At 40.8% G+C, this 27825-nt stretch overlaps 1 protein-coding gene across 8 annotated transcripts in view; it reads right to left on the bottom strand.

Moving 5' to 3' along the window:
• Positions 1-27825, bottom strand: part of dst (dystonin) — a 107996-nt gene that overhangs the window by 12763 nt on the left and 67408 nt on the right. For all 8 annotated transcript variants that reach the window (XM_044372404.1, XM_044372406.1, XM_044372405.1 and 5 more), the window contains 34 exons: positions 27325-27451; positions 27095-27145; positions 26335-26570; positions 26068-26197; positions 25513-25712; positions 24907-25405; positions 23056-24524; positions 15137-15298; positions 14775-14945; positions 14323-14489; positions 13268-13427; positions 12715-13041; positions 12466-12550; positions 11738-11979; positions 11357-11563; positions 11056-11175; positions 10825-10932; positions 10517-10735; positions 10216-10419; positions 9212-9443; positions 8701-8927; positions 8477-8599; positions 8233-8334; positions 7569-7670; positions 7003-7176; positions 6356-6511; positions 5835-6032; positions 5015-5143; positions 4246-4416; positions 2961-3116; positions 2335-2541; positions 1945-2064; positions 1136-1305; positions 866-1025 (listed from right to left, as the gene is read on the bottom strand). In XM_044372404.1, coding sequence (XP_044228339.1) covers positions 866-1025; positions 1136-1305; positions 1945-2064; positions 2335-2541; positions 2961-3116; positions 4246-4416; positions 5015-5143; positions 5835-6032; positions 6356-6511; positions 7003-7176; positions 7569-7670; positions 8233-8334; positions 8477-8599; positions 8701-8927; positions 9212-9443; positions 10216-10419; positions 10517-10735; positions 10825-10932; positions 11056-11175; positions 11357-11563; positions 11738-11979; positions 12466-12550; positions 12715-13041; positions 13268-13427; positions 14323-14489; positions 14775-14945; positions 15137-15298; positions 23056-24524; positions 24907-25405; positions 25513-25712; positions 26068-26197; positions 26335-26570; positions 27095-27145; positions 27325-27451 — 7311 coding nt within the window. The remainder of the gene's footprint in view (positions 1-865; positions 1026-1135; positions 1306-1944; positions 2065-2334; positions 2542-2960; positions 3117-4245; positions 4417-5014; positions 5144-5834; positions 6033-6355; positions 6512-7002; positions 7177-7568; positions 7671-8232; positions 8335-8476; positions 8600-8700; positions 8928-9211; positions 9444-10215; positions 10420-10516; positions 10736-10824; positions 10933-11055; positions 11176-11356; positions 11564-11737; positions 11980-12465; positions 12551-12714; positions 13042-13267; positions 13428-14322; positions 14490-14774; positions 14946-15136; positions 15299-23055; positions 24525-24906; positions 25406-25512; positions 25713-26067; positions 26198-26334; positions 26571-27094; positions 27146-27324; positions 27452-27825) is intronic.

Raw genomic sequence — 27825 nt, 5'->3', positions numbered from 1 at the left:
CCAGTGAGGCAGGGATGATGCTTTTGATGTGGGAGAGGAGCAACCTTTCAAAGCACTTCATTATTGTTGGTGTGAGGGGAACCTGACGATAGTCGTTCAGATTGATGATGTTTGTTTTTTCGGTACCGACACTATGATGGCTGACTTGCCAGAGATAGAAACAGGTTGAAGATTCTTGTCTGTTAAACTAAGTTACTAAGTTAAGTTTTGTGAAATTTTATGGAAGATTTAAAATGTATAATAATTAAAAAAAACATAGTATGTTAAATGACAATTACAGTATTTAGCTTTTTGTCTTTAAGAACTGAATGATTGGTTTTTTATTGTGATAAATGACAAAGGGCTTAATAATTGTCATTTACCATAATGTTTTTATGACACAGTAAATGCATACATTTTAAGGAAATACATACTACAATGTTTATTGTATTTCACTTTATGTCATACTTTGATTTGTTTGTATGTAGGCATTTTAAATCTTCCATAAAATCTTAGCATATTTCTGCTATTCATAATTTCAATGAACAATGTACAAAGGCAATCTTTTTATTGTAGAGTAAAAAAATACATTCAACTTTAACAGACTCTCAGCTGTGCAACAAAGAAAAATTTGTTCTGTTGCTGATATTGTGCAGTGATTAATGATAATAACATTGGAAATAAGTGAACATAGCATCAGTTTTCCAGTCATCCTGGCTGGACAGAGAGCTTCAAAGAACAGGGACTCTTAATATAAAGGTATTACAATTCTGGTCCTTTTGTTTCTGTATTTCTAATCCACCCCTGGTGTATTTTAAGTGTCCAGGAATTCACTAGCAGACAAATAAAGGTGGGACGTTGTGTGTGGTCTGGTGGTGTTTTTTACCTTGTGGTTGTCTATCAGGTTGAGAACCAGATCTATGTCTCCATGAACTGGCTGGTCCTCAGCCAGCTGAGGTTCCACTCTGTACAGCCAGTCGATGAGAGCCTGGAGAGCGTCTGTAAACTGGCCGGAGAACAAGAGGGCCTCCTCAAGCTTGTTTTGTCTGCAGAGGAGCACATATCAATGACAGTGAATGAAGAGGTCCTCAGAAGTACTGCCACGTCTAGTTATTGAGGTGAAAACAGGAACAGACATGGGGATATGTATCCTTACCTTTCTATTGACTTTCCACAGACAGTGTCCCATTTGTCCCTCAGTTCGCTCAGCATATCGTCCAGCTTCTGCTTATCATCCTGAAGAGAGGTCTTGTCTTTTAGGGCGCGTCCAGTTCGAACGGTGGTGTCATACACTGAGTGTTTGCTCCCCAGAGCTTTCTGGAACTCCTGCATATGAAAATATTGTCATCAGAAAGCTCATCGTATTTATTGACCATCTGCATGAAGAATACTATTATATATGTATAATTGTACAGTAAGTTCAGTAGACTGTCTATATCTTTGGATGTACAGGGTTACAGGGATTTTCTTCTTACTGTTGGCATGTCAGATAGTATCCTAATCTGTGTGTGTGTGTTTTGTGATTAAGAAGACATAATTCTGTGAGGGAAACAAAAAAACGGGTCAAAACTCAAGAGCCACTACTCTACAGAGATTAAAAGTATCCAAAAGCAAGGTCACCCCTAATACATTTGGCCCATCCCGGGATTATGATAGGATTAGTACAATCTCCCTTAACAACACTGCAGAGACAACAAGAGGGGAGTGGGTAGCCTGTGACGCAAGCAAAAGCACGACTAATGCATTCTGCATACTGTAATTCTTATTAATAGCTTTCACTGTTGCCTGCTTCCACCCTTCATTCATTACAAGTAAAGGCGAAAATATGGTTCCTTAAATGGCTGTCTCATCCAGTCCAGATTAATGAAAAAATGGTTTGGATGCAGCCATTGTTAAACTCTGCTGTAGATAGTTTAAACTTTCCTTCTCTGTCCAATAAGCTGTGATAAGTCGATGCTCCCTCACCTTGTGCTGCGACAGCTGTGTCTTGATTTTGTCTGGATCGTTGGCAATTTCCACCTCGGAGTCCAGACTCTTCTCAGACTCTTCCAACCATTCCATCAGTTTATTCCAAGTTTCATGGAACTAATGAAGGATAAAGAAATAAACACAGTGTAGAATGTTTTGAAAAAGGTATGATTTCACTTGATTTATCGCCCAGTCCTGTTTAACGTTCACATGATTAGGTTTTAGAGGCTCACACGAATGAAAATGCTATAATAGGCTGCACACAGAATATGAAACAGGCTTAATATACTATTTCCAGAGCTGTCCAATGATAATAAAAAGCCCCAACAGTGGTGAAACAATGCCTATTTGACTCATTTTACTATAAAATATGGACACATGCAGTACCTGTTTCGCCCTCTTCCTGGCGTCATCCAGCAGACGACCTCGCTCAACGGACCGTTGCACCAGCTTCTCCCAGCGGCCTTGCACGCTGAGCAGCAGGTTCTTGATCAGCACTACATCCTGTTTCTGGCTGAAGTACTTCAAATGTGTGCCAGTCTTGTCCAGTTCAATGATGTGATCCCTGTGGGAGTTCACCTCCGTCACAAACATCTGCACACACACAAAGGAGAGGTGCGAGTCAGATCAAAAGGCAACATCACCATCATCAGTGATCATCAGCAGAGGTAATGTAATTCATGTGATCAACGTGCTAATGAGCTTCTGAATGAGAAACAGGTGGACGCATTATGTTGTTGGTGGCTTGATGACAAGCTGGATGGTGAGATATTAAACAACATTGTATACATAATACTGACATTTATAATTACTCACTGAATGAAGAAATTAAACACAATCATAGCAGCTGAATACAACAAAAGTTGCATGAAAACGCTTCTGCTTGGAATCTTAAACAGTTTTTTTTTCTAATCATGTACAAACATAAATAAATAGGCATGTTTCTTGCCATCAGCATTTCATTTCACTTCACTTCAGACGCTGCGTGGCCCTCTTCTCTGTACAAATATTACCTTATGCTCATCAATCTGGAACATGATGGTCTCCAGTATGAGGGAAGCAGGGGAAACCATGTTGAGCGTCTGCTCCGCTTGGGTTAACCAGTTAATGAAGTCCTGCAGAGAGTTGTGGAAATCTGTGGCCAGTGTCAAGGCTTCTTCTAGTTTCCCCTGTGGACACAAAACATCAATGTTTAGCGAAGAAAATAATCCTGTTTTCTTTTTCTGTCTGCATTATATGACCGTACTATTTCTACACTTTAATTGGACGGTGAAACCAGAGTTCTATTATAACCTGTATCATACCAGACAATGCTGAAAACAAACCGCTTGGTTGCTACAACACAAGATAAAGAGGGAAAAAAAAACAATTACACTTCACTTGTGCCAAACATGACCTCTATTTAAACAGAGGAAGTTAACATCTCTGGAGAGGCTGATGGTGAAGCAGAAATGGAATGATGAGCTTTTAATTGAATGACAGAAACATCCACAGAAGCTCCGTCGCTGAAAAACATCCGTTTGCCAAAGCCAGTGATGCAAGCTCATCACATGAAATTACAAACCTAATGAGAGTTATGGTTTATAATGTGTTCCCCTCATATATTGTCGGGGACCTTGCTGAAAATGAAATCATAGTATAATTGTGAGTACCTCTTTTTTTATTATTAGAATACTGCTTTCTGCTTGAAAGATTAGAGAAGTGTCACAATGCTGCATAGTGTTTGGCCACCAGCTGTAACTCTGTGCAGCTCTAAGATTCACCAGACACTGAAGTTCTGGGAACAGGACCAAAGTAAATAGGAAGCAAAATGTTACAGCAAAACCAAGCAGCCAGAATGAGGAGCTCCATATCTGGAGTGAGAGTGGCAAGGGAGAGAGGATTTATCTTTCCGTCATGTGAGATGATGTTTATTCATCGGAAGTGACAAAAGTGAGAAAATATTGTTCCGACGGATGCAGTAAATAAAGATTTTAAAAGTGGCTCAATTATTAGTTTAGCTTTGTTATTTATTTTATGCACTTGCCAACTGTTTGCGATGTCAATGTGAGGGACACAGTTGTTCCTTGCTGACTCAGACAGCAACCCGCCCGCTGTGTTCTACAGTGTAACCACATCCTGTATGTCCTTGCCAGCACTCTGTCTTTACACCATTCATTATCGGCACTGGGATTAGAGGCTTACACATACAGAGTCATGGCTCAAGTGCATGTCAGCGATCTCTCACTGGCACCTAGGACTGAATCACTAACCCTAGAACAGTGAAAGCTATTCGGTGTATGTCTACCAACTCCATACCTTTCTTTCAGCCACCTTCGCCTGCACCCCTTCCCATTTCTCCTTCAGGTTGGCGAGGTCCTGCTCTGTGTTGCTGTCAGGACCCTCAGGCGTCAAGATGAGGAGCTGCTGACCCTTGTTCATCAGCTCCTTATACAGCTCCTCCTTCCCCTCGAAGGCAGAACACAACTCCTGCAAGAAAACAGAAACAGTGACAATGAGGAGTGATGCCCCCGTCAAACAGTTAAAAACAGTTTTACTTATGTTTTTCTGTAATATTTTTAGAGTCTGCATTGTCTAAAGTGTATGCAGTGAATTTGTCATTCGATAGTCCAAATCTCGTCCAAAAATGGTGAAAGAATGATGATGGTGACACAGGCTGAGACTTAATGGCATGTTCCCACGGACATTTAAACAGTATAATGTTACTAAAAAAAATGAATGATAAAAGTTATTGCTTTCAAGTAATCATTCTATTTTTGGTTCCATAAAAATGTCACTACTGGTGCTGCTTCGGGGGCAAGCATGCTGTGAAAGTGCCTTCACTTTCTCCATTAGAGAAAGAGAAAACAAAAGAAAAAAAACATTCCTAGATTCATTATAGTCAGACATGGCTGAATCAATTTGAAACACTTTCAAGGTTTTTTGTCATTTTCTGCAGGGGGATGCAAGTAGTGTATTTTGCAGTGTCATTTAATTTTCACGCTTGAGATAAAACACAGAAAAGACATAGTGGTCTCCTTACAAGCCTGCCATCTGTATGCGGCCTTTCATATTGTTAAACACATACCAGATGGGCGTTAAGCTGCTCCCGGGCCGTGTCTGGTAAGCCTCCCACAGCCTTTGATGCCAACAGCTGACGTTCTGTGTCTTTCAGCCATTGCTGCATATCTTCTATCTCACCATGGAAACCTTGAGCCTACAACACAATACAACCTGAGTCAGGACAAAAGGTGTCATACACACTCATTGTTAAGAACCTATGGCTCAGAGAGGAGGATGTCAGAGTTATTAATTCCTTGGATTCATTTAACTACCAAAATTTGGTATCCAACATATTTAACAGTAACGTATTTAACAGTATGCCAGAAATTTAATTAATTAATTGATTGATAATCATTCAGTAGTTTTTGTTTTCATTTAACTGTTAGAATTAAGCTTTTTAAATTCACTGGGTATCAAAATGAAAAATGAATCTGTGTAGGATTGTAGGATTGGATCTTTTGCCCCCCCCCAAAAAAAATTGGGACTTTTTTTCTTAAAAATACTCCTGACTCTCATCGACGAAAACCTCTCTCAACTGGGACGGATTATGTGTTTGAAGAACCTCTTCAAAGATTTCTTGAATAAAAATCTATATCCAGGAGATTTTTATGTTCCTTAAATCCCGCTCACATCAAAGCACCCCCTTAAATGTCAAAGCTATGAATAGAAACTCGACAGGATGCATAAGGAGTGAGGAGGGGGGAGAGATAGGAATCAGTCCTCCAAAAGAACTTTATGACTTTGACATAACATACCTGCTCCCCTTGGAGAGGAGAATCAATCACAGCTTCAACCAGCAATACTAAACAATAAGGAATAACTTTGTGTTGATTTTTTTTTCATACCTGAATCAGAGCACTTTCCAGCTGCTGCTTCCTCTGCGCTGCCTTCTCCTGGATGGCTTTCCACCGCTGGTTCAGGTTCTCCAGCTTGCTCTGCAGAGCAGAGGCTTCCTCTCCAGCGCTGGATTCCACCAGATCATTACCTGCTTTGTTCACGGTCTCAACTGTCGATTTATGAGCCAGCACATCAATTTGGAGAACCTGAAGAGATGATAACGACAGAAAAGTTGAGATGTTGGGTTGATAGATCTGAAGCACAAAGGACAAAACTGAATCTACATAGATGTGCTAGAAACATGATAAAACAGATGACAATCCTAACTGTTTTAAGTTGTTATATACTGATTAATACTTAAGGTTGAGTAAAAGCTCATATTGGAATAACTGATACAACAAGGGAGGATGAATCTGCTCCGTTCTTGTTCTATTTTCAAGGATTAAACTATGAAGTGTGGTCAGATGCTCATTTGGGATTAGAGTGAGAGGAAAGCAACAACACTGAGGTGAGAAAAGGTTTGTCGTACATGGTGCTTGGCGAGCTCTATCTCGATGGCTTTGGGGTCTCCTCCAGTCTTCCTCTGCTCATTGAGCAGCTCCTCGGTGTGGCTCATCCAGGCCAGCAGTTCATCCAGTGCGTGCTGGAACTGGCCCAGAGCCAGAAGGCCTCCCTCCAGTTTGTGCTGGATTAATGACAGATTAAACCATTAGATGTTGCAGAGAGTGAAATCACTTGACATGCACACAGCACAACACAGCCAACAGCCTTTTTGAGTCTCTGTTGATATTTTTGTTTTGAATGTTTGTTTGTTTTTTTTTTTAAATTAGAAATGAACTGCAGTGGTGGGTTTCAAGTGGCATTCAAAAAGGGTTATTATATACTGTATTTAAAATAAATATGACCAAATTGTATTTGAAATGATCAAATGTATTTTTTTCATAATGTTTAGTTTGTAGAAATGTAAATAAAAGTGCAGTCAGCTGTAAACATTTTTTTAAAAAGGACATTGGCATCCACAGAGGAAAATGATATTAAGATTAACTTAATAACAACTTTTTAATAACACTTAACTATCAGTATATTCTTACTGTGAATACTTCATGTGATCATAAAACATCTAAATATCTAATTTTTGGAGTGAAACTTTGCCACTGTGTGTCTTCTTTGTCTGACCTGTCGGCTGATAATCTTTTCATCCAGGTTGTCCCAAAGCATTTTGAGTTCAGACATGGGCTCCTGGATGGCGCAGCGATCGGCCTCCTCTGTCACCTTCTTCAGCAGGAGGCCCGCCTGGTGGTTCAGACGCTCCATCTCGATCTGCAGCTGGTACGCCTCTCCTTTGAACTCCTAACACACCAGCACATACACATGTACACGCATGTACACCCAATCAGTCAACATAAATACAAAGTCATACAGACAATATATCTGACCCTACCAGCTACGTCTTTTCTGCACAATATTTGTCTTATTGTACATCAAAGCAACTTTGACTACTCTGTGAAGCTATTTTTAATAGAGCTTTTGTACTTGCACAAAACAGGCCGCCTAGGCCAGTTTCTGCACTAAGCACTCAATGTAAACACAGCTGTTATTCGACACAGTAGATACTGCAGTAAAGTAGATGAATAATTAAGAGCAGAAGTTAATTGTCATGTTTTCAGTATATACTGAAAGAAGATTCTGCTTCTGCATGTAAGCTGTGTTACGGTTATACAGAAATAAATACAAGACTGTACCTTGAGTTCTACAATCTGCTGCTTGACAGTTTCCAGGTCTGTACCCACAGGTGACATTGAATCCAGTTTGCCGTCCAGAATATCCACCCAGTCAAACATACCCTGCGTACAAGGCGGGGAAACCATTGTTACAGGGACAAAACAATGCTTAGTGCACAGGGAGTCGTGTTTCACATTTTTAGTGTCATGTTATCTTCCAAGTGGTCTGCGGTAAATCCAAGATTTATTAAAGGGATTCTTAAAGTTTAAGCAGCTATATAGATGAGAGAAGATTTTAGAAACACTTTACACACATGAGTTAAAGTTAAATCCAAATATAGCAAAGTACTGTGGCTGGTGTTTATTGTTTCAAAATGAATAGGTCTCTCATAAAACACTGCATCACTTCAGTCAACTGCAATAAAAGGCACCGTAATCTGTGTTTAATTTCAAGGCCTTAAAAAAATGTCTGACTCATTTTTGTGTGTGTGTTTAACTTTTAAATGCATTAGCACCTCTCAGTTAACAAGTGTGTTCTCCTATAAGTCATGCATTAAAATAAGTAAAACATAACTATAATTTAAAAAGTCTGTTGTTTAGGTCTGTTCACCACCATGTGATTTTTAAACTTTAAAAGCATCTTATTATGTGACCATTTGTCATTGTGTTTAGATGATTATTTCACCTGCAGGCCATCCTGGAACTGCACAGCAGCCTGCATGGCTTCTTCCAGTCTCTCTACCCTCTCCTTCCATGTCTTGTTAAGATTTTCCCACGCTGAGTTCACCTGGAAAAGTAACAGTAGTGCCTCGCCATGAGTCACATGCAGTATGAACACTCAAAAGAATTCAGCCAGTAAAACCTTTGCAAAGGACCACATGAAGAAAAAAAAAGTCTTTGTAAAGATGATTTTAAATGTAATCAGTTACCTCATCAATGCTTTTCTTTATCACAGGTTTATCAGGTTCTCCACAGGCAGTCATAAGCTCTTCTCCCTGGTTTCGAACTGCATCAAGCTCCTCCTGAAGCCCGTCGATCTCCTCCTTAAAACCCTGCAGAGATAAAAGGCAGTTTTAAACCTGCAAAATGCTCACAGTCATTCTCAATTCTCCATTAGCTGGTTTGATTATTTCATCTTTGGAATCTATCTGACCTCCACAAACTCTTGCTGCTGTTTGACCACTGAAGGATCGACTCCAGGTTCCTCCAGCTCCCTCAGCAGGTCCTGGCTGTCTTTGATGGTGGCAATAAGAGCGCAGTGGTCACACCAGAACTTGTCAGCCAGGTCCATCACATCTAGAAGCTTCGCCTCCCGCTCCTCCAGCAAGGCCTGGATGTCGTTCCAGAGGAAGACCATCTGGTCCAGTTTGTCTTGTACGGCTTGTGGGTAAAAGGAACAGTGACGGTTACTATGAATACATAATAAATCAAACACACTTCTCACACACTTACATTGACAGGTTTAATGGGAAAACATGTGTTCTATTTCTTTTGATTCTTTCTTGTACCTGGAAAAAAGAAAAGCTTTCCCTTAAAAGCTGGTGCAATTCAGTGCATGAAAACTGAATTCAAGATTACAATTTAAGATCTTGATAATTGCTTTATTGTATAAAAAACAGAAAGAAAATGAAATAAAATTAAACAAATAAGATGACAATATGTACCTTTGGCAGATATATCCTTGTCTGCACCTTCAGATCGTGCGATCATCTCTTCACCTCGCTGCCTCAGCATCTCATAAGAAGGCTGCAGTTTCTCCAAGTCCACAGAGACGGCCTTATTTTCAGTGATCTGCTCCTTGATTTTGTCCACCTCCACTGAGATGGAGGGAGGCTGACGCAGGCGCTCAGCAATACGCTCCAGGGATTCCAGCATCGGGTGAATTTTATCATGGAACTGGCAGGGAACGAGAAAAGGAAATATCTCAGTTTGTAGTTATATACAGTAATATGTTTAAAGAAAGCTGGAAAAATGTTTGTCTCTCCTGTTACTCAAAGACCCCCAGTTAGCAGATGTACTGTATCTATAATACGACACAATCCTATAAAACTTGTTTGTGAAATCTAATCTGAGAGACAACCTTTCTTAAACAAATTCCTGTATGCAAAGCAGAGCTGAAACAATTAGTTGAATAAAAATTAGATGATCGACTGAAAATAATCTTACTGTTTACAAAGACAATTTCCCACAACATGAAAAATGAAGTTCCTAACTAACTTACTGACTAAAAAACTAACATTGTTCAAGCATTCTGTTTCTAGTCTCTCAAATGTGAAGATTTGCTGAGTTTCTCTGATTTATATCATTCTAAATTTTATAGGACAAAACAATTTTTAACAAGAAAATAATTGCTAAAGAATGAATGAGATTCATTGATAATAACAATACACATTAGTGGCCTTAGTTATCACTGAATTAATTTTAGTAGTTAGTAAATTAGTATTTTTCAAAAAATTGCAAAAAGGTTGAATTTTATCAGACAAATTTAGTTTATGGAAGATGTATTTCTCTAAAATGTTATTGTGCATGGACAAGGCACTGAACACTGTCAAGAAGCACCAATTTCTTTAAACTTTATTATAACATTCATTGAAAATATATATTTTTTAAAACTATTAAAAATTTCCAAGATGAATAAAATATGTCCTAGTAAAGAACTGCTCCACACCTGAGTGGATTTGGAGATGGCTTCGTCCAGTGTTGCAGCTCTCTGCTTGACGTCAGCCTTCAGTTGGGTGTAAAGCTGGTCAGTAACCGTGTACTTCTCTCTGATGGGCTCTCCCTCCACTGGGCTCAGTTCCAGTAACTGAGGCCCAGTCTTATTCATCTTGTCAATGTGCGGCTTGTGCTCGGCAATCAGCTCTCGCATTTGCTGTAGAGGACACGACACATTCAGTTTCTCATAAGTTGCTGCCAAAGCTTTTGAATAAAGGTGTTGAACTGAGCGTCTGCTCCTGTTGGCTTCTTACCCGGAGCTCCTCCTGCTGCTGTCTGAGTGTCTCGTACTCGATGGCAGGTGGGGGCAGCTGACTGAAGGTGCTTAAGGTTTCTTGAAGCCATGGCGACAACTCTTCATAGGTCTCCCAGAACTGGCTTGCCAGAGACTGAGCGCGCTCCAGCTGCAGACAGCGCTCTGAGTTCAGCTGACTGACGACACCGTATTTCTCCAAGAGAGTCTGGGTCTTGGCCTGATAGAAAACCAAGAAGATATTTAAACTTAAGGGATGGTATTAACTAAATACAGCCAACATCAAATTTGAAATACATCTTTTTTCACCTTCACGACTTCTTTTTCCTCTGGGTTTTTGATGTTCATGATGGCCTTTCCTGTTTTCACAATTTCATCCACAGCATCTTTGTGCCTCATGATATCCATAGAGAAGATCTGGAAAACCGGTAGAGTGAGATTGGCTGGTCATTACAAAACAAGTTGCTCTATTTACTATGCTTTGTTTGAATGGAGGCCTGTGTGTATCCATACACACATAGTATTGTATGACGAGCTAACCTTCTGTGCTTGGAGTTGGGCTGTGGTTTGGTCTTGCTCCAGCCTGATCTCACCCACCGACAGCAACTTCTTCTCAGCATCAGTCAGCCAAGCCAGTTCGGTATCTGCAGCCTGTTCAAACTGGAAACAGACAAAAACACTTGGTCACTGATGTTTTCCATTTTTGAAAACCTAGTTTAGTGTGAGTTATGCAGAATGATTTCTAATTAGGAAATATCTCCATTTAAGCAGAGAAAGGATACATAACAAAACAGAGAAAAGCCAAACAAGAAAAAGCTGTTTATTTATGTATCTGGTTCACCTGCTGTGACTTGAGTATGTCGGCGTTGATCTGGTCAACCTGCTGGGTGATGGAGTCACAGACGGCTCTGTACTGCTCATTATCTTCTGTCACCAGCTTGTCCAGACCCTCTCGAGTGTGCCAGGGGATGAGATCCAAGAGAGAACTGCTCAACTCATTCAGCTTGTCTATCACAGGTTTTTGGTCTTTGGTCTCTTTCAACAAGGCCTGGACAAGATTGTACGACACGCAGAGGGCACAAATTTCAGCATAATGGATGTGGATGCTAATCACTGTATGTTAGTGGTAGGATTTGTTAAGCATCACATTTGATATTTTTTTTTAGTACAAATACAGTCTGCATGGCATTCTTCACTTTTCTTCTTCACTATGAACTCTTACCTTCTGCCTGTTTTGTGCCTGAATGAGCTGCTCGCCAACTGGCTCCTGATCAGCAAAAGCAGAAATCTCAGCATCTGCTTTCTCTAGCCAGGATCTCAGCTCCTCGTGGGTATTCTGCAGCTTCGTAGAGAGACTCAAAACCCGCTCCAGTGTGTTCAAAACGTTGTTACTCATAGAATTGATCTCGGCATACTTTGTTTTTATTCCATCTAGTTTGCCTTGGATAACAACCACCTCGTCACCTACAAAAAGAGAGTGAATTATGATACATTAAATAAAGGTAGGGTTTTATTTCTGCTTTAAAATAAGTATAGTATGCTGCTAACTTGGATGTACATAGAGACCAAGAGAACATGTGTCATATAAACAAATAAGTTGGCATCCTGTACAATTCTGTCAGTGATGAGACATGTTACTCCCTAAGAGGACAAAACTGTGTTTGAGATTACACATTTCCGCACCACATGGACTTTGCAAATAAGAGTGAATGAAAGTTTCTAAACTGATTTTAACAAATGATACACTTTGTGTCCAATTATGAATCCTTTGACAGGAAAATGGGTCGCTGCTTTCTGAAAATTAGATTTCAGCAAATTTTGTCATTTGCCTACTGTTAAACTGCTCCCTAAATAAGAGCTAGACATCTTATGATGTGTATTACAGAGCCAGAATTGTATGCTGAGATTCTTCTTTGTGCTGTGATAAGAAGATCATAAAGTCAAACATGCCTGTTGTTTGCTTCAGTAGCTCCATCCCATTAGAGATGGCTTGGTCAACATTCTTCTTCCTCAACTCAATATCACTTTGTAGCGCCTGAAAAGGAAAACCACAACCTTAAAAAGTCATAGAAAGTGAAAAACTTTCCACTGTAAACAAAGCATGACATGGACAGCAAATCACTAAAATCAACTGAAACATGATTGATGCAACTTAAATGGAAGGACAACATAATGATAGGCCTGAGGAGGAGTGTGTACCCGTTGTTCTGCCAGCTGATTTTCAAGAATGTCTATTTTGTAGTCCTCCACGGACACTTCATTCAGCCGTGTGTGTGCCTCGTTGAGCCAGTTCATGAGGGCCACTTCATCCTCTCCAAACAGCTGGGCGTTCACCAGAGCTTGCTGCAGCATCTCAGCTTTCCTCCTGCAGCGCTCCTGGAGCTCTATGTAACTGGCCTGGGTGGCGTCCAGCTTAGACTGGACAAAGTCCTTATTGTCCACTGAGCTCACAGTTTTGAGCATTTGACCCAGACTGACAACCTGAAACAGGTCTTTACTGTGATTCATAATCTCCTCCTCTAAGGCCTGACCACAGGGGATGGGAAACAAACCAAGGAAAAACGACACACAACAGAAAAGACAAACATAAAACAAAAAATATGAAACAGAAATTAATGAAAAACGGAATGGGAAATAATGAAAAGCAAAAACTGGAAATCACAAGCAGGATGAATAAAACTGAATTCAGCTGAACGTAATTAATGAAAAGATCTGAAAGCATATGGTAATGATATAAGATGATGGATATTACCTTATGTTGAGAGATCTGATCTTCCAGCTTAGACGTCTCCGTGCCAATTGGTTCGGAGTTGGAAAGGTGTTTCTCTGTGGCAGCGAGCCACTCGCTCAGGGGCTCCAGGGTCTCGTGGAACTGCTGAGTGACCACTAAAATGCTCTCTAGTTGCTTGTGCCTGACACATTTATGAGGATAACATCAGTAGTGAGTTAGGAACAAAGTACAGTCATCACCTTTTAATGGACAGACTGACAAGAAAGTTTATTTCAACCAAACATAAAAATATATGTCATTCAGCCTCATTTACTGGATACAAATATCGCTTTACAACCCTAATATTTGTCTATTTTCATCATTAAGTGTCATAATGTTGTTTGCAGTGAGAGAACGTGCAACTTGTGTGAAAATATTCTAGACTTTGATCTCCTTGCTGTGCACTATGGACCTACCAACTTTGAAGGAATAGTTTGACATTTTGGGAAATATGCTTATTTACTTTCTTACCAACAGTTAGATAAGAACTTTAACACCACTCTCGTGTCTGTAGGAAGCTACTGCTAGCAGCTGGTTAACTTAGCTTAGCACAAAGACTGGAAACAGGGGGGAACTGCTAGCCTGCCTCTTTCCAAAGTTAACAAAATCTGCCTACCAAGCACCTCTAAAGCTCGCAAATGAACATCTTATACTGTACCATGGTTGTTTCATCAGTACAGAAAGCGAAGTGTATGTGGTAAGCTAAGCTGCTGGCTTTAGCTTCATATTTATTGTACAGACATGAGAATAGCATCAATCTTTTCATCTAACTCTGGGCAAGAAAGCGAATAAGTATATGTCCCAAAATGTCAAACTATTCCTATAAGCTTTACCAGGAGGAAAGTAGAAGTGAATTTGGGAGTTTTACCTACGTTTTAAATATTTCCACATCAAAATCCAGGCAAATACACAGCATTTGATTAGGTGAAACAAATCACAATGCGTTAGATCTTTAGCAAACTTTTCAATAGCGACATTTAAGCGCAGTGAAGCAGTGCATTTAGAAGGGTGTTTAACATTACAGTATTTATACAGACCTGTTTTCAGCCTTCTTGAGCAGAGTGTCCCACCTCTGCCCCAGGCATTCGATCTCTTTTGCAACCTTCTCCTTATCCACAGACTCTGCCAGTTCTGCAACCTTCCCTCCCTCTTTTTTTATCAGCTCCACCGTCGGCTTACGGTCATCCAGCAGTCTCTGTAAGAGCTGTCAAAGGCAAACAATTTATTTGGCGCCTTTAACGTGCTCTCACTGCGAGCGTTGCTTGGTGGTGAAAAACAGTAAATCTAACAGCCGCAAATTGAGTAACCATTAATCTCAAAGCTTTGTGTACCACATTCATGTTTCACAATGGGTGCCAATTAAATAAGATGAATGGTGAAGTCATAAGGTCTTGTGAATTTTGTAGTGTTGAAGTGGAAAGACAAAAATAGAATTACTGGTGTGTTTTATGCACGTGTTTATGTCTTTTTACCACATGATATGGCTTACTTTCTGCTCTTGTATCTGTGCCTTGACCACTTTGAACTCTGCAGAGGGAGGTTTTTGATTGGCAATGAGCTCCTCCGTGTCGGTCAACCAGCTGAGCAGTGACTCCAGAGCATCCTGGAACCTCCCACAATGCAATAGGGCTTCGTGCAGCTGGGCTGAACGCTCAGCGATCTGCAGACCACATGGTAAATATAGATGTCACCTGTTTTAAAGCCAACTTAAACTCCTCAAAGAATAACAATAAAACAAATAGCAAGAACGAATGACTCATCATACTGCCACTCCTTCTTTGTATTTTTACTAATGAGCTCTACTCAAAAGTAAACATCAACCAGTTGGACTGGTAGTGTATTACAAATAACCTTTTTATTGAGGGTATTCCACTTTGTGTTGACATCCTCCAGGTCATCCTCAAGCTTCTTAGTGTTGGTGCCCTTGGCAGCGTTTTGGATCAGGCCTTGGCCTAGGGAGCTGATGTCTTGAAGTTGTGTCTGCAATGGATCAATCTCCTCTTTCTGGAAAGCCTACAATCAACAAATCAGAACAAATATTGTATAAGTGCTCAACTTTCAATATAATCAGTCTTATTTTGAGGTATTTTTTTGCAAGTTGGAAATGATTGTTCAAAAATTAAGGATTGCTTTTGTTATTAGATTTTTTAAAACTGGGCGGAATTAAGTATTTGAAACAATGTGTTGAATTACAACATCTCTCACTGTCATGATTGTATAATCTAAAAATTTATATTTGTGTATTTTTAGATCTAGATTTCAAAAGTTATGCCAGGAAGTCCCAGTTCCTGAGAGACAACTGCCATGACATCACCTCAGGTTTACTGTTTACATACAGCTGACATTAACACCTTGCTGACCTGTCAGAATATTTTTTAAGAGCAGAGCACATCTAACACTTAAACACAGCTGTACATGCTCACACAGTCAGACTTCCAGGCAGGCTAGTGAGCAAAACCGAATTTACTCATGTAATCAGATATGTAAAATAAATACCAAGCCAGCAGCCAGGAAAAGCTCATCTAAAGAGGCGTATCATCTAGTGAAACATGTGATCCACCAGCTAATGAGCAAAAACTTGGAAATGAAGGAAGAGGCTATTTTTGGGCACCTGTGGGGCAAAATAACCCAAAGGGTCCATTTCAGGACATGCAGTGATGGCATTCAGAAAGGCCTCTATCTCGTGCGCTCCTGCATGTTGGAATGCCTGTAAATTTTTAGGCAGACAGGCCTCCACCGATTGCAGAAACTCCTCCAGCTCCTCCATGTTGTATTTGGATGCTCCTTGTTGCACAGTACATGGTTTAGTGTGTTGGCGGCAATCTATGGGTAGAGTTACAGAGTTTCCATATGTCTCAGGCTGTGTCACCACCACACTAACCAACTCGCAGTCCTCCTGAGATGACACATCCTCTAACAGCTCAGCTGTGGACAGCTCATCATAGTCCGTTAATGTCCTAGAACGCCATCCAGAGCTCTCATTTTGAGTCCTAGAGGCTGACCCTAAAGATGACCTGCCTGTGGAGTATTTGTATTCTCCATTGCTCAGGGTATCCTTTTCATTCAGGTCCACTACACCAGACTGTGCCTGTCGCCGCTCCTGGACCAGGCTGCTACTGTGGTAAAGAGACCGGTTATCCCGAGCAGGTGAGAAGGGGAACTCTTCCTGCCCTGAGCTAAGAGATCGCCCTGTTTTCAGGTCCCCGGACATATGCATCGCCTCTGAAGATGAGAGGCTTCTTGTTCCGGGGCCTCCTCTCTTGTGGGATCGATGGGCGTGACGCTCCCTCTCCACAGTGGGGCTGTAAAGACCTGAATCCTCCTCAGACGTCAGTGAGCTGGTCATACTCTGTCCTCTCCTGCCATTGATCAACCCTGGCCTCTCCACACTCCCGGAGCACAAAGTTCCACTGCGGCTGGCGTACTCGCCCAGATGTGTGGGGGCAAAAGTCCGCCATGAGCGTCGATGATGAGGATGCTCCCTCTTCTCTCCTCCCTGCAGACGTGACTTAGGCAGCACTGTATCAGTCGCTCTGATTATGTTCCCATTGAGTTTCAGTCCATCAAAGACGGCGCGCTCATCCAGCATGGCAGGTTTTCGGGTTTGGAACTCAAATGAACTGGAAGTGGAGAGAACCCCGTTTCCACACAGGCTGCTGAGGTCCAACGTGCGGTGTGTGTAAGGAAGGGTGCTTGTGAAGTGCCGGGAAGAAAGGCTGCCTTTAGAGCCTGAATCTATCTGCTCGTTGAGCCTGACAGTGTCATAAATGGATCTCTGGGGCACATAGCAGTCATCAATGTTCAGGTCCTCCTCCTCCCCCTTCCCCACACAGGAAGGGTTTTGTCTGAGGCAATCTGGTCTGCTCAGCGGTTTCCCCATGCTAAAACAATTGTCTCTATTTACTACAAAGAAAAGACTAAGATTGTGGTGAAATGCTTTGAGGTATACGTTGCTTTAGTGCACGCCAATTACTGAAAAAAAGAAAAAAGTAGTGAACCATTTACACAAGGAGCAACTGTGTGCAAAATAATAGTTTTTCTCCTCCCTTAAATGAGAAGTTAACAAATAAATACTGAAAATGTTTCACTTATGCAAAATAAAATCTCTAATTGCTCCTGGTAATTTTCTCTTATATATTATGGTGCATGATTAACAAGTCACATAAAAAAAATTAAAGGCTTCAGAAATACAAATATGTCAAACAATATAAAAAATCCCAAAGAAATTTTAGGACTGTCTAGCAGCTTCAAAGTCAGCATCAGGAATGAAAATTCAGTCTTTCAATACAGTCACCTATCCCAACAATATTCCTCCAGGCTCTTCTCCTTGCATTGCCAAAACTTAATCACATTTCCTCTGGTCCAAAGTGCTTCTTTTTCCCTGAAATCCTTGCAGCATCCATGCGAGCTAAAGGACAATGTTCAGTGCAAAGTAGTAAAATATCCACAGACAAATCCGGCAGGCTCCGCAAAAACTGGGCAGTACTGAAGAGAGCTGGTACTCCTAGATAAACAAAAAAGCCTACCCTTTCTCTCTCATTGCTCCCCTCGCAATGACAGACACCCTCCTGGCAGAGGGTTTCATGCCCCGCCCCCGCTCATTATTCAGACAACATCTGCCACAACTCCATTTGTGCTTAGAGCCGCTCCGGCACATGTTGATTGGTAGACACATGACCCCCCCCCCATCCCCCCCTTCTAATTCCCCCTTATGTCTGCATGGTCCATATGACTTCACTTCTAAGCCATCTTCTGCATCCTGACACAATCACTCACTTTTCCTCTTTTTTTTTTCTTTCAGTGACTGAGGGAATGGGGAGGGGAAGTGATACATACTACTTCACAGAAAAAAAAAAAAAAAACATAGACCAGCAGGCAGCAGCAGCTCCCACTCTGATGACATCACACTGTGCTGAAATAGATACATATTTTTCCTTTTTTTCCCCCTTTTTGTCCTCTGTTTTCTTCCTGCGGATGGTTGCTGTGGACCCTGCAGATATTCTTAATTACTGTGGAATGCTGCGGGAGGCACAGGTCCCAGGTAATTTAACACCAAGGGCTCTGCCAAGTGCATGAAGGGGCTTTTTATGTCCAGTGACCGGAGTAGGAGAAGAAAGGCGAATAGAGGAGATAATGAAAGGAATTTATTTTTGTTTCCTGGATTGCCTACACCGCAGTAGCTCGGTAAGGAGCTGAACAATCCCAACTTCTTTGTCCAGTTCTGCACGCATGACTGGAGACGGAAAGAGGACGTTGGCAGAGATAAATAAGCAGTTAAGATCTGGTGGGATTTAAAAAAAGGATGTTCAGCCACTGAAACCCATACTTTTTAAATATTCTGGCTTTTGAATGAATCTCCGGGCTGCTGCAGGTCCTTTTGTCCGCACTGCCCTATCTCTGATACTTTCTGAACTTATAAATGATAAAATCTGCATTTCGTTTTAGACCAAGGACTGAAAAGAATACACCCTTTTCAGTTAAACCAGTGACTAAAGTTCTTTTAACAGCAGCACTCATCAGCCTCCCCAAACCATCAAGGACAGAGGAACTTCTATGACAGCGCAGACAGTCCAGAACCAAACTCAAATCAGGCAAAGGGAAGAACTTCTTCCTGCACCTTCACCAGTGATAAATAATATATATATATATTTTTTTTATTTTCTCTTTTACAATTTTGTTTGTATTGAGCTGTAACTTTTAATAAAATGAAGTAAAACTTGGAGGAGAACTCTTCTGGATTATTGACTAAAATACAAAAACGTTTGTCACCATGTAGACCAGGCCTGCAACTAATTAAGTATCAATAACTGCCAATTATTTTCTTTATTAAAAATATCCATTACAAATTCCCAGAGACCATGTCAACATATTTAAATTGCCTGCTAAATTGCAAAGTTGTTAAGTTTACTATCATAGAATACCAAGAAAACCAGCAAATATTTACATTTGCGAAGCTAAAACCAGAGAATTTGGGGCAGTTTTGCTTAAAAAAGTGACTTAAATGATTAATTGATTGTGACATTTTCTGCAGATCCACAAATCGGAATCATTTCATCTCTAACAGATAATACCGGTTATGATTGTGACAACACAAACAGGCTGACTCTGTTGTATCCACTATAAACAATGTGAAGTCAACTAATTAACTGTTCTGAAACAGCATTCAACTGCTAGTTATTGGATGTTTTATGTCACTGCCATAAATGTAGTGTGGGAGTGTCCAAAGTATTGTTTGGTCTCCTGGTATTAAGGTTCATTTGAAGATTGCTTTAACAGTTAAGATGTAAGCCTACATCGAACACAAAGGCTAAAAACCTTTGATGAATTGAAAACTCAACATAATCGCCTATGAGCAAAACAATGTGAACTCCTTCACCTGTATAGCAACCAGCTCACAGGAGTTTCATGTTTCACTTTAAGAAGAGCGTATTCTTGTTATGTGGCAGTGAGTGAGCAATACTACGTGGTCCAAGTGACACTTTTTTACCATCAAGCATGTTAGCTACAGTATGATTCAGAAGGTAGAAATTCCATTTTGACTTTCAAGAGGCACTGATGTAATGTCTGAACAGTGAGAAAAGACACCCACGCCAACCCCCAGTGGTGTTGAGTCACTGATCTGTCCTTTAGGGTACACGTAAAGATATACATGCACCAGGACTTACTTCTTCAGTAAAGCTTCCACCAATCTCATGTGAAAAACAAGAGTAAACACACGAAGTCAGGCGTGTCTCTTTCAAAACTTGACCTAAAATGGTAACAGCACATGAAAGAGACAAACCCAAGCGCTTGTCTTTCTCTGTTTATTTCTTTCTCACCGGCTGCCAATAAAGCCCACTTACCTACAGTCAAGTATGACACAATCATGTAATGTTTTCTTGGCGTTAAAACTGCTGCAACTAAATAAAGAAACAACACGAGTTCCAACACGGACTTGCTGTTTTTGACTATCCCTCCCTTGATGAAGTATTGGTACGCATTAATACAAAGGGGATTTTCCACTAGCAGCTGAGGCCATACATGCCCTCTCAACCCGGAATGGTGACAAGACAAAGAGGGGGTAAAAACATGCACCATGACAACGCTGCTCAGCAACAATTTGAATCAATCACTTCTTTAATAGTTATCCTGCAGGGCCTTTAGACTAAACTCCACACAAAATACTAACACCCCCTACTCCTGCCACCCCGGATATATTAATCCATGTAACTCAACTGAAGGTTTGAGTTGAGGTTCACATGAGTGCAGCACCCCCTTAATTGGAAAAAAAAAAAATCCCTTGACCTACATCTCTAGACAGATCTGTGTCGATTGCTTATACACATCTGTTTACATTGTTTTATTGTGAAGAAGTGTTTCAGAATTTCACCTCTGAATATAGGTTAATCCTCTTTTGAAAAACTCCACAGGAGGCTTTTAAAATATTTTGCATCTGTCTGTAAATCTTGCTAATGGTTACCTCTTGTTTTATCCCTCGCTGATACCAATAAAGACCTCTACGATTTTATAGACTATATAGAGAGGCAGATGAATTGACAATGGACCATTAGGACAATTAGGAAGCTGTTCAGTATGTCTATAGTACCGCATATGTGATTATCTGTATGAAATCTGCATATTTAGCCAATATATTTGTAATACAATAAAGGAGTAACAGCTCTTGGGATTATTATCAATCAATTATGGGCAATAAAATGTACTACTAGTGTCTACAACATTTTCAAAAATGCACAAAGAAGCCATAAAGGCAGTTTTACACAGCAGCTATAGTTGTTTATTTAAACCATCAGACTGCATTTTGCTTGTTCAATGATATATAATCACCATGAACGAATGAAAACGAAATGGTAGGCTAAATAATGCAGTGTGTACAACATTCACATCCTTCTTACACTGCATTTAGAATGACCTGACTTCATCTTAGAAAAAGCCATAATTTACCAAATACTGCAGGGTTTGAGGCCATTTGAAAGCTCACTAACCATCACTTCACTGATTGGTGTCTGAGTCAGAAAAGCCAAATTAACACAGACCAACTCTAAGCATAGAGTTAGAGATAATTCCAGGCTGTGAAGGTTCAAAAGTGCCCAAATGTTAATGTTAAGACATCAGGATACAGGCCCAGCTCCATCATTGGGAGCATTGAATCAAGCGACGCCCTGCTGGCAACCACCTGGCTGTGACGGTCCTTCCCTCTTGCACCATCACTGCATATGGGCCACAGCTCTTTTGTTAACACCAGATGCCCCGAATGAACCGGCAGTCCCTAGAGGATTGCCATGTTTGTAGCAAGTGTGTTCAGTATAGAGCCTGCTGGTAATCTCTGCTCCACTGCAAGGTTTTGTGGAAATTATTTGTAAATTTGTGAAATTTTGGAAACATTTTAGAGATTTTATATGAACCTAGGATATATAAAGCTTTTAGATAATTCATAGTAACAATAAAAGACGCATTTCTCTGTTATTGCCATAGTGACCAGCAAGGGAGGCATTTAATCCACTGGTGACAATGTTTGCACTGAAAAAGATGTTACTTAAAGATCAAATTTATGTGCATGTTGCACCATTTATTATCTTATTTTATCCATTTGTTTCAACTTTGCTATGCTGTACTGTATGTGAACAAATTAAATAGTGAAAAGTGTTAATTATTGTATCTGTGCATGTTTTGCCAAAGAAGGTATTACTATAAAGAAATATTCAACAAATATCTGAGATTTCTACTATCCTAACTACAATCATCTGCTAATTATCTTAAATCTGGTAATGTTTTGTCGGTAATGTTTCACAATTTAGCATTTATGAGCAGCATGCAAATGTTTAATTAATAGTTTACACACACTATAATGTAGTTGCTAGCAGATATAAGCATTCGTTTCTGTATTTATGGACATCTATACCTCTTCCTGTGGTCACTCATAAGTGGAGGCTGGTGTAACTCCTTAATGACTGAAAATACTGTAAAATCCAGTTGTAATAATATGAAATATGCCCTCATAGGAGGAACTATAATTGTTGACAAATACTGTACATGAATTTACATTTAAAATGTCCTTATATCGGCTTATAACTACATTATATTGTTCTATCAACCTTTTAATAAACGTTTGTGCGATGCTTACAAATGCTAACTTCAAGTAGTGTTACCATTGGGCCAGTTAAAAAAGGGATAGCAGTGTCACATAGCTGTTATATGTACAAAAATATAGTTCAGGCAAAAACAGCTAACACAAAGGTAGCACAGTGAATGTTACTCTACACACTAGCCTGGGACAAATGACAAATATCAAATACGCACCCTATTGCCACAGATACAATACATGCTGTAGCTACACTGTGGAACTGTGTAAGTTTAAGCCCTGAGGGTTAAATAAATTCAAGCCCTGAGGATTATTATACACTAAAATTGTACCAAAGTGATGTACACAATAATGTTTTGGGACGACAGCACCAGTACAGCTCATGATCACAGGTTCATGTAGCAGACAAATGAAACAAGACTTGCTGTATGAAGATGTACACAGTCCCTTTGGAACAATAGCATCAAGTTCACCACTGTAGCAATGCAAACTGATCCCCTAAGATCACAAAACAGTGCAAATATCACATGGAGCAAGCCAACAACTTAGGACTACTGGACAGTGTCTGCTACAGTGATTTCACATACACTCAATCATTCATCTTAATCACTTCTCACTGTTTAATCTGAGGAATGAAAATAAAGTTATCTGAAGTTCTGTATTTGTGCCTATAAAACAAGATAAAAGTTACCTTAAAGGACTCCAGCTGTTGATTGATGATGTCTGTCTCCATGCCGACCGCCTCTTGGGACGCCTCCTTTTCCACAGCTCTGCAAAGTTTATCTTCCACTTGGTGAAGTTTACCGTACAGCTCTTCTAGTTTGGTGAGAGTGCTCTGCACCTGTGTCTCCCTGCCTTTAGCTCTGTCCATCAGTTTGCCACACTGCTTACTTAGAGTATCCAGATCTCTCTTCAGGCCTAGCAGGTCCGGTGAGGATTCTGTCTCTAGCATCTTCTTACAGCTGTCCCCGGCGTTGGCCGTGTTGGCCATCAGCTCTTGCAACTTTGTAACAAAGCTCTCAATGCTGTCCTGCTGCTCCTTAAGAACAGCCAAGTCGAGATCCACTGGAGCCATGCTGTCCAACTCGTCATCCAGGTCTGTGAATCTGCTGAACATCTCACGAATGTTGTTTTGAAACTGCCCGATACCCTGCAGTTTACCCTCCAGGACTTGGCATGTCTTCTCTAGTTTATTGTTGAGCGTGCTGTAGTCTTTTTCTATGCTGTCAGCTTGCAGTAAGAGGTCTGTCACTCCATCAGCATCTGGAACATCTACTACAAGGTCCTTAGCTAAACTTTTCAAGTGTTCTACTTGGTTCTGCACTCCCTCTAAACTCTTATGTTGGGCTTTCATGTTGGTTAAGTTCTTATTGCTGTGTGCCTGCACTCCCTGTGATTCATAAGCATCCACTTGCTTTTTCGCTCCCTCTAGCTGACCCTTTGCCTCTTTGTAGGCATCATTAAATTCCTTAATTGTATGTGAGATCTTCTCCAGTGATTCCCTTTTGTTCTGCAGACCCTCCACTACATTATCCACTCTTTTGCCAATGATATCCTTCTCCTCTTTTATAGCTTCAGTGTCTGTATTGGCCACGTCCAGAAGGCTATCTGCAGCTGTGTTGAGCTGTTCCATCATCCCTCTGTGCTTGTCAACATCCTTCTGAAGAGCTTTCACCTGAGAAATGGAGCTCTCCACGGCAACGGGATCAACAGTGAGTTTGACTCGGCCCTCGCTGGCTTCACACTCCTGAATCCAAGTGTTGAGCTTCTCTGCATGCTCCTGATACTTCTGAGATCTCTGCAGAGCAGTCTGAAGTTTGTCAGCCTGTTCCACCGAGTTCTTCTTCACCTCCTGCCAGTTAGATGAGAGGGTATTGAGCTGCCCCTGTAGTGCCAACTTTTCTGCACCGTCAGTGTTCTGCAGAAGTGTCTCCCCTTCCCCAATGATTGTGTTATAAGCCTCCTCATGTTCATTAAGAGCCTTCTGGAGTTTACTGTGCTCCTCCACAGCCTGTTGTAGGGTCTCCACTTTGGCAGAGATGGATTGAGGCTTAGACTGGTCCTGGAGCTTCTCACCCAGCCATGACTGGAAGTCTTTGGAGGTCTGATGGAACTGCTGAGAGCTGGCAAAGGTGGAGCTCAGCTGCTCGATCTGTTTTGCTACAATATTAGAAAAAAAAATTGTTAGTGAGTTAAATGCTGCAACATTAATTATGTTAAAAGTGGAGCCTAAAGGTAGGCGGGAAAATGGATGCAGATGACTTTTTAAATCATTCTACATTTCTGATGTAATTTAGTCTCAAAACAGCATTTCTAGATGCCAAATAAAGAATTGTTGTAAAAATCTTGACCCTTCATCAAACATAGAACAGAATTTTGAACAGAGTTTATATTTCAGTCTTGATACTCTACTGCAATTTAGCCAGATGGGAAGCTGTTGTCATAGAATAAATATGTTCCACAATGATTCAACACAAACAGAATGGTTCCTTCTTTCCAAACATTACAACCTTACATTATTAAGTTAAATTAAAAGACAAACCTGCTTTCTCTTCCAGCTGTTTGAAAGGCTTGCTGACACTCTCCAGCTGTCTGGCTAAGTCTGCTTTGAGATAGTCCTCAGTCACCATTGCTGTGAGTTCTGCATTGATGGTCTCAGCCTCCTTCAGCTTCTTCCTCTCCTCTCTCAGCTGAGCTGAGATGTTCTGGACATCCTCCAACTGTTTCTTCACAGCGTCGGGCTGGGTACTATGGGCCTGATGGTTGGTGAGTTGATTCTCCAGCTGAGTGGCGGTCTGGCTGAGACTCCTCAGTAACTCCTGAAACTGCCCTGTCTTCACCATGGCCTGGTCAATGAGGCTGTCTCGCTGGTCTAGCTGCCCTGTAAGGCCTTGCCACTTCTGAGTGACAGCAGTGAGCTGCTCTCTCACGAGCTTCCCGTCTGAGGGGTCCTGGTTGCCTGAGGAGCTTAGGATGGCAGAGGCAGCTTCATCAAGTTGCTCATATTGAGGTTTTCGGCTCTTGAATTCGTTCTGGAGGATCTGGAGGGAAGAAATCAGTCAAGATGAACATTTCATTACAAAACCAGAGGAAATACATCTCCTAAAGAAAGCAGCACACTTCAATTTTTTCCCAACATCATGCTTACTTGAACTTGTTGCTTCTGCATTTTAAGCATGTTTGGGTCTATCGAGAGGGGTCCAAGGACACTCATCATCAGCTCTTTCTCTGAGAGCCACTGGCCAAGCTGCAGCTCAGTGGTTTGGAAGATGTCCAGGTTTTTGTTGGACTGCTCCAGGTGCTGCTTCCTCTCCTCGACAGAGCCACTGATATCTGCCCAAGCAGCATCTAAGCAGGAGATCAAATCACACCAGTTTGCATTAGTCAGCACCTTTCTATCCACTGTCCCACTGTTCTGCTGAAAACCACCAACTGCGCGGGACTTGGCACTATGAATGTGTTAAATTAACTGGAGTAGCAGAGTGCAGGTACTGTGACAGACTCATACTCTGTTTACATGCGTGTGTGTGGTAGGTAGATTACTAGAACAACATCAGTAAAATAGTTGGTTTATGCCATTTTGTAAAAGCCTTTATTCAAAGGCCAGTGCAGTAATGAGATCAGAGCCATTTAACATACTTCTGACAGTTTTCAGTGACATAAATTACCCAGGGCCATCTGGAAACAGCACCTTGGTGCATACCTATTTCTGCCAGCATCTGCTTCCATTTTGCTGCCTCTGGGGAGTTTGGATGAGCCTCAATCAAGTTGAGGAGCTTCTCTCTCAGCTTCTGGAGCTGCTCTTGCTTTTGCTTCATGTCATCTTCAAAGGCCTGAAAGAAGGAAACAAATTATGAATGCTGAATCCTGTGATTTTCAAACTTGAATGTCATGACTATCTCATTTACAGTGGTAGTTTTGTGCAGTTTTAGAACAGCCCATTTGGTGAGTGACAGCAACACTTTTGTACCTTCTGCTGTTCAAGCTGTGTTTTCACAGAATCTTTCTCTGTAGTGGCATTGTTCCAGGACGCTGCTGTCTTTTTCATGTCCTTCAGCCATGTCTTCATGTCATCAACTTCCTTTTGGGCCCCTTTCACCTCTTCCACTGAACTACTCAACTCTGCTGCTCGATTCTTCAGCGTTTCCCCCAGGCTTGTGTATCCCTCATTGACGAATGACATGTTCTGCTGAATTACCATCAGCTCTGAGGACATCAAAACATATTTTATCAAGTCTCTTCTGTTTTTATAGTTGCAATGTCATTATGAGGTTACAGTATGCTCACAATATGGCATTATTAATATAGTAGCCTTATGGTACAATATGTTCAGAATATGAGTGAGGAAAATATAACCAAACACATTAAAATGATGAATTCAGTGGCGTATACTTCCCATATCATCTTATCATATGTCCCCCTGTGTGTTTGAAAGGAACTTAGAGCCTTTAAATTTTGAGAAAAGTTTCTGTTCAGTTTGGTTGATGCTTAATCGCCTACTTTGAGCATTAATAAAAATGTACAAATAAACTGAACTTACACTCACACACAACACTGAAATCTCTCTCTTTGTTGCTCAAAATCTGAACATACTGTTAAAATTATTTTCAAAAGTTGCTATTTGTCTGGCATAGAGCCACATAGCAGTGTTTTGAAAACCAACAATAGTAATGACACAGCAGACCGCAAACAGTGTGTTTACACAGCAGCATCCACACACACTTAATTACCTTTATTGGTTAGGTAGGAATGGCTCGCTGGACCACCACCATTAGTAAGAGCTGATGCAAAGACATAAGACAAAGCTTGTGTAAAGGACAGGCAGACTGTCTGGGATTGTTGGCACAAGATCTTTCCATGATCTCTAACGGTTAGTGATTATACAATACTCTGAAGTGCACCCAAACACCATGCTTCCCATTCCTTTGAATGATTCAGACGTATACGGTTAAGTGTTTACCTGACTTGTTAGGGGTCTTTGTTTTGGCAGGGGATGTGAGGAAAGTGATGAGGCTGCATAGTGATGACCCTTTACTGTTCAGGTCTTGGACAGCAGGGCCTTTGGATGTCCATTCTTCTAATAATCCCTGATGAAAGAAGACTCAGTCAGATAAATTATACATATTGTAGGATATATGACAGCTAGCATTCATAACATGTGTCTGAAATGTTATTTGAGAGATGGGATACGTAAAGAAATTAATGAATTCTATTCATTTTCGCTTTCAGAGTGATTTTTACATTTTAGGATCTTCCTATTTCTGTGATCTTTTCAGTAAGATCCTATGAAGAAAAATGTGTCTCCACTGGACATTGTAGTCTTGGACTCCCTGATCTGTCCTGTGGAAACACTTTCCATTCATCTTTCATTAGTTGGCAGAGAAAGCATGATGAGATGTCAGGGAGTTTGGGGAGGATGGGCTGTGAGCTATTAAAACACATTTACATCTATCTATTGCAA

The sequence above is a fragment of the Thunnus albacares genome, chromosome 14, assembly GCF_914725855.1.
Source record: "Thunnus albacares chromosome 14, fThuAlb1.1, whole genome shotgun sequence".
Taxonomy (NCBI): Eukaryota; Metazoa; Chordata; class Actinopteri; order Scombriformes; family Scombridae; genus Thunnus; species Thunnus albacares.
Note: the sequence above shows the minus strand (reverse complement) of the source record. Positions and strands in the feature narration are given on the sequence as shown.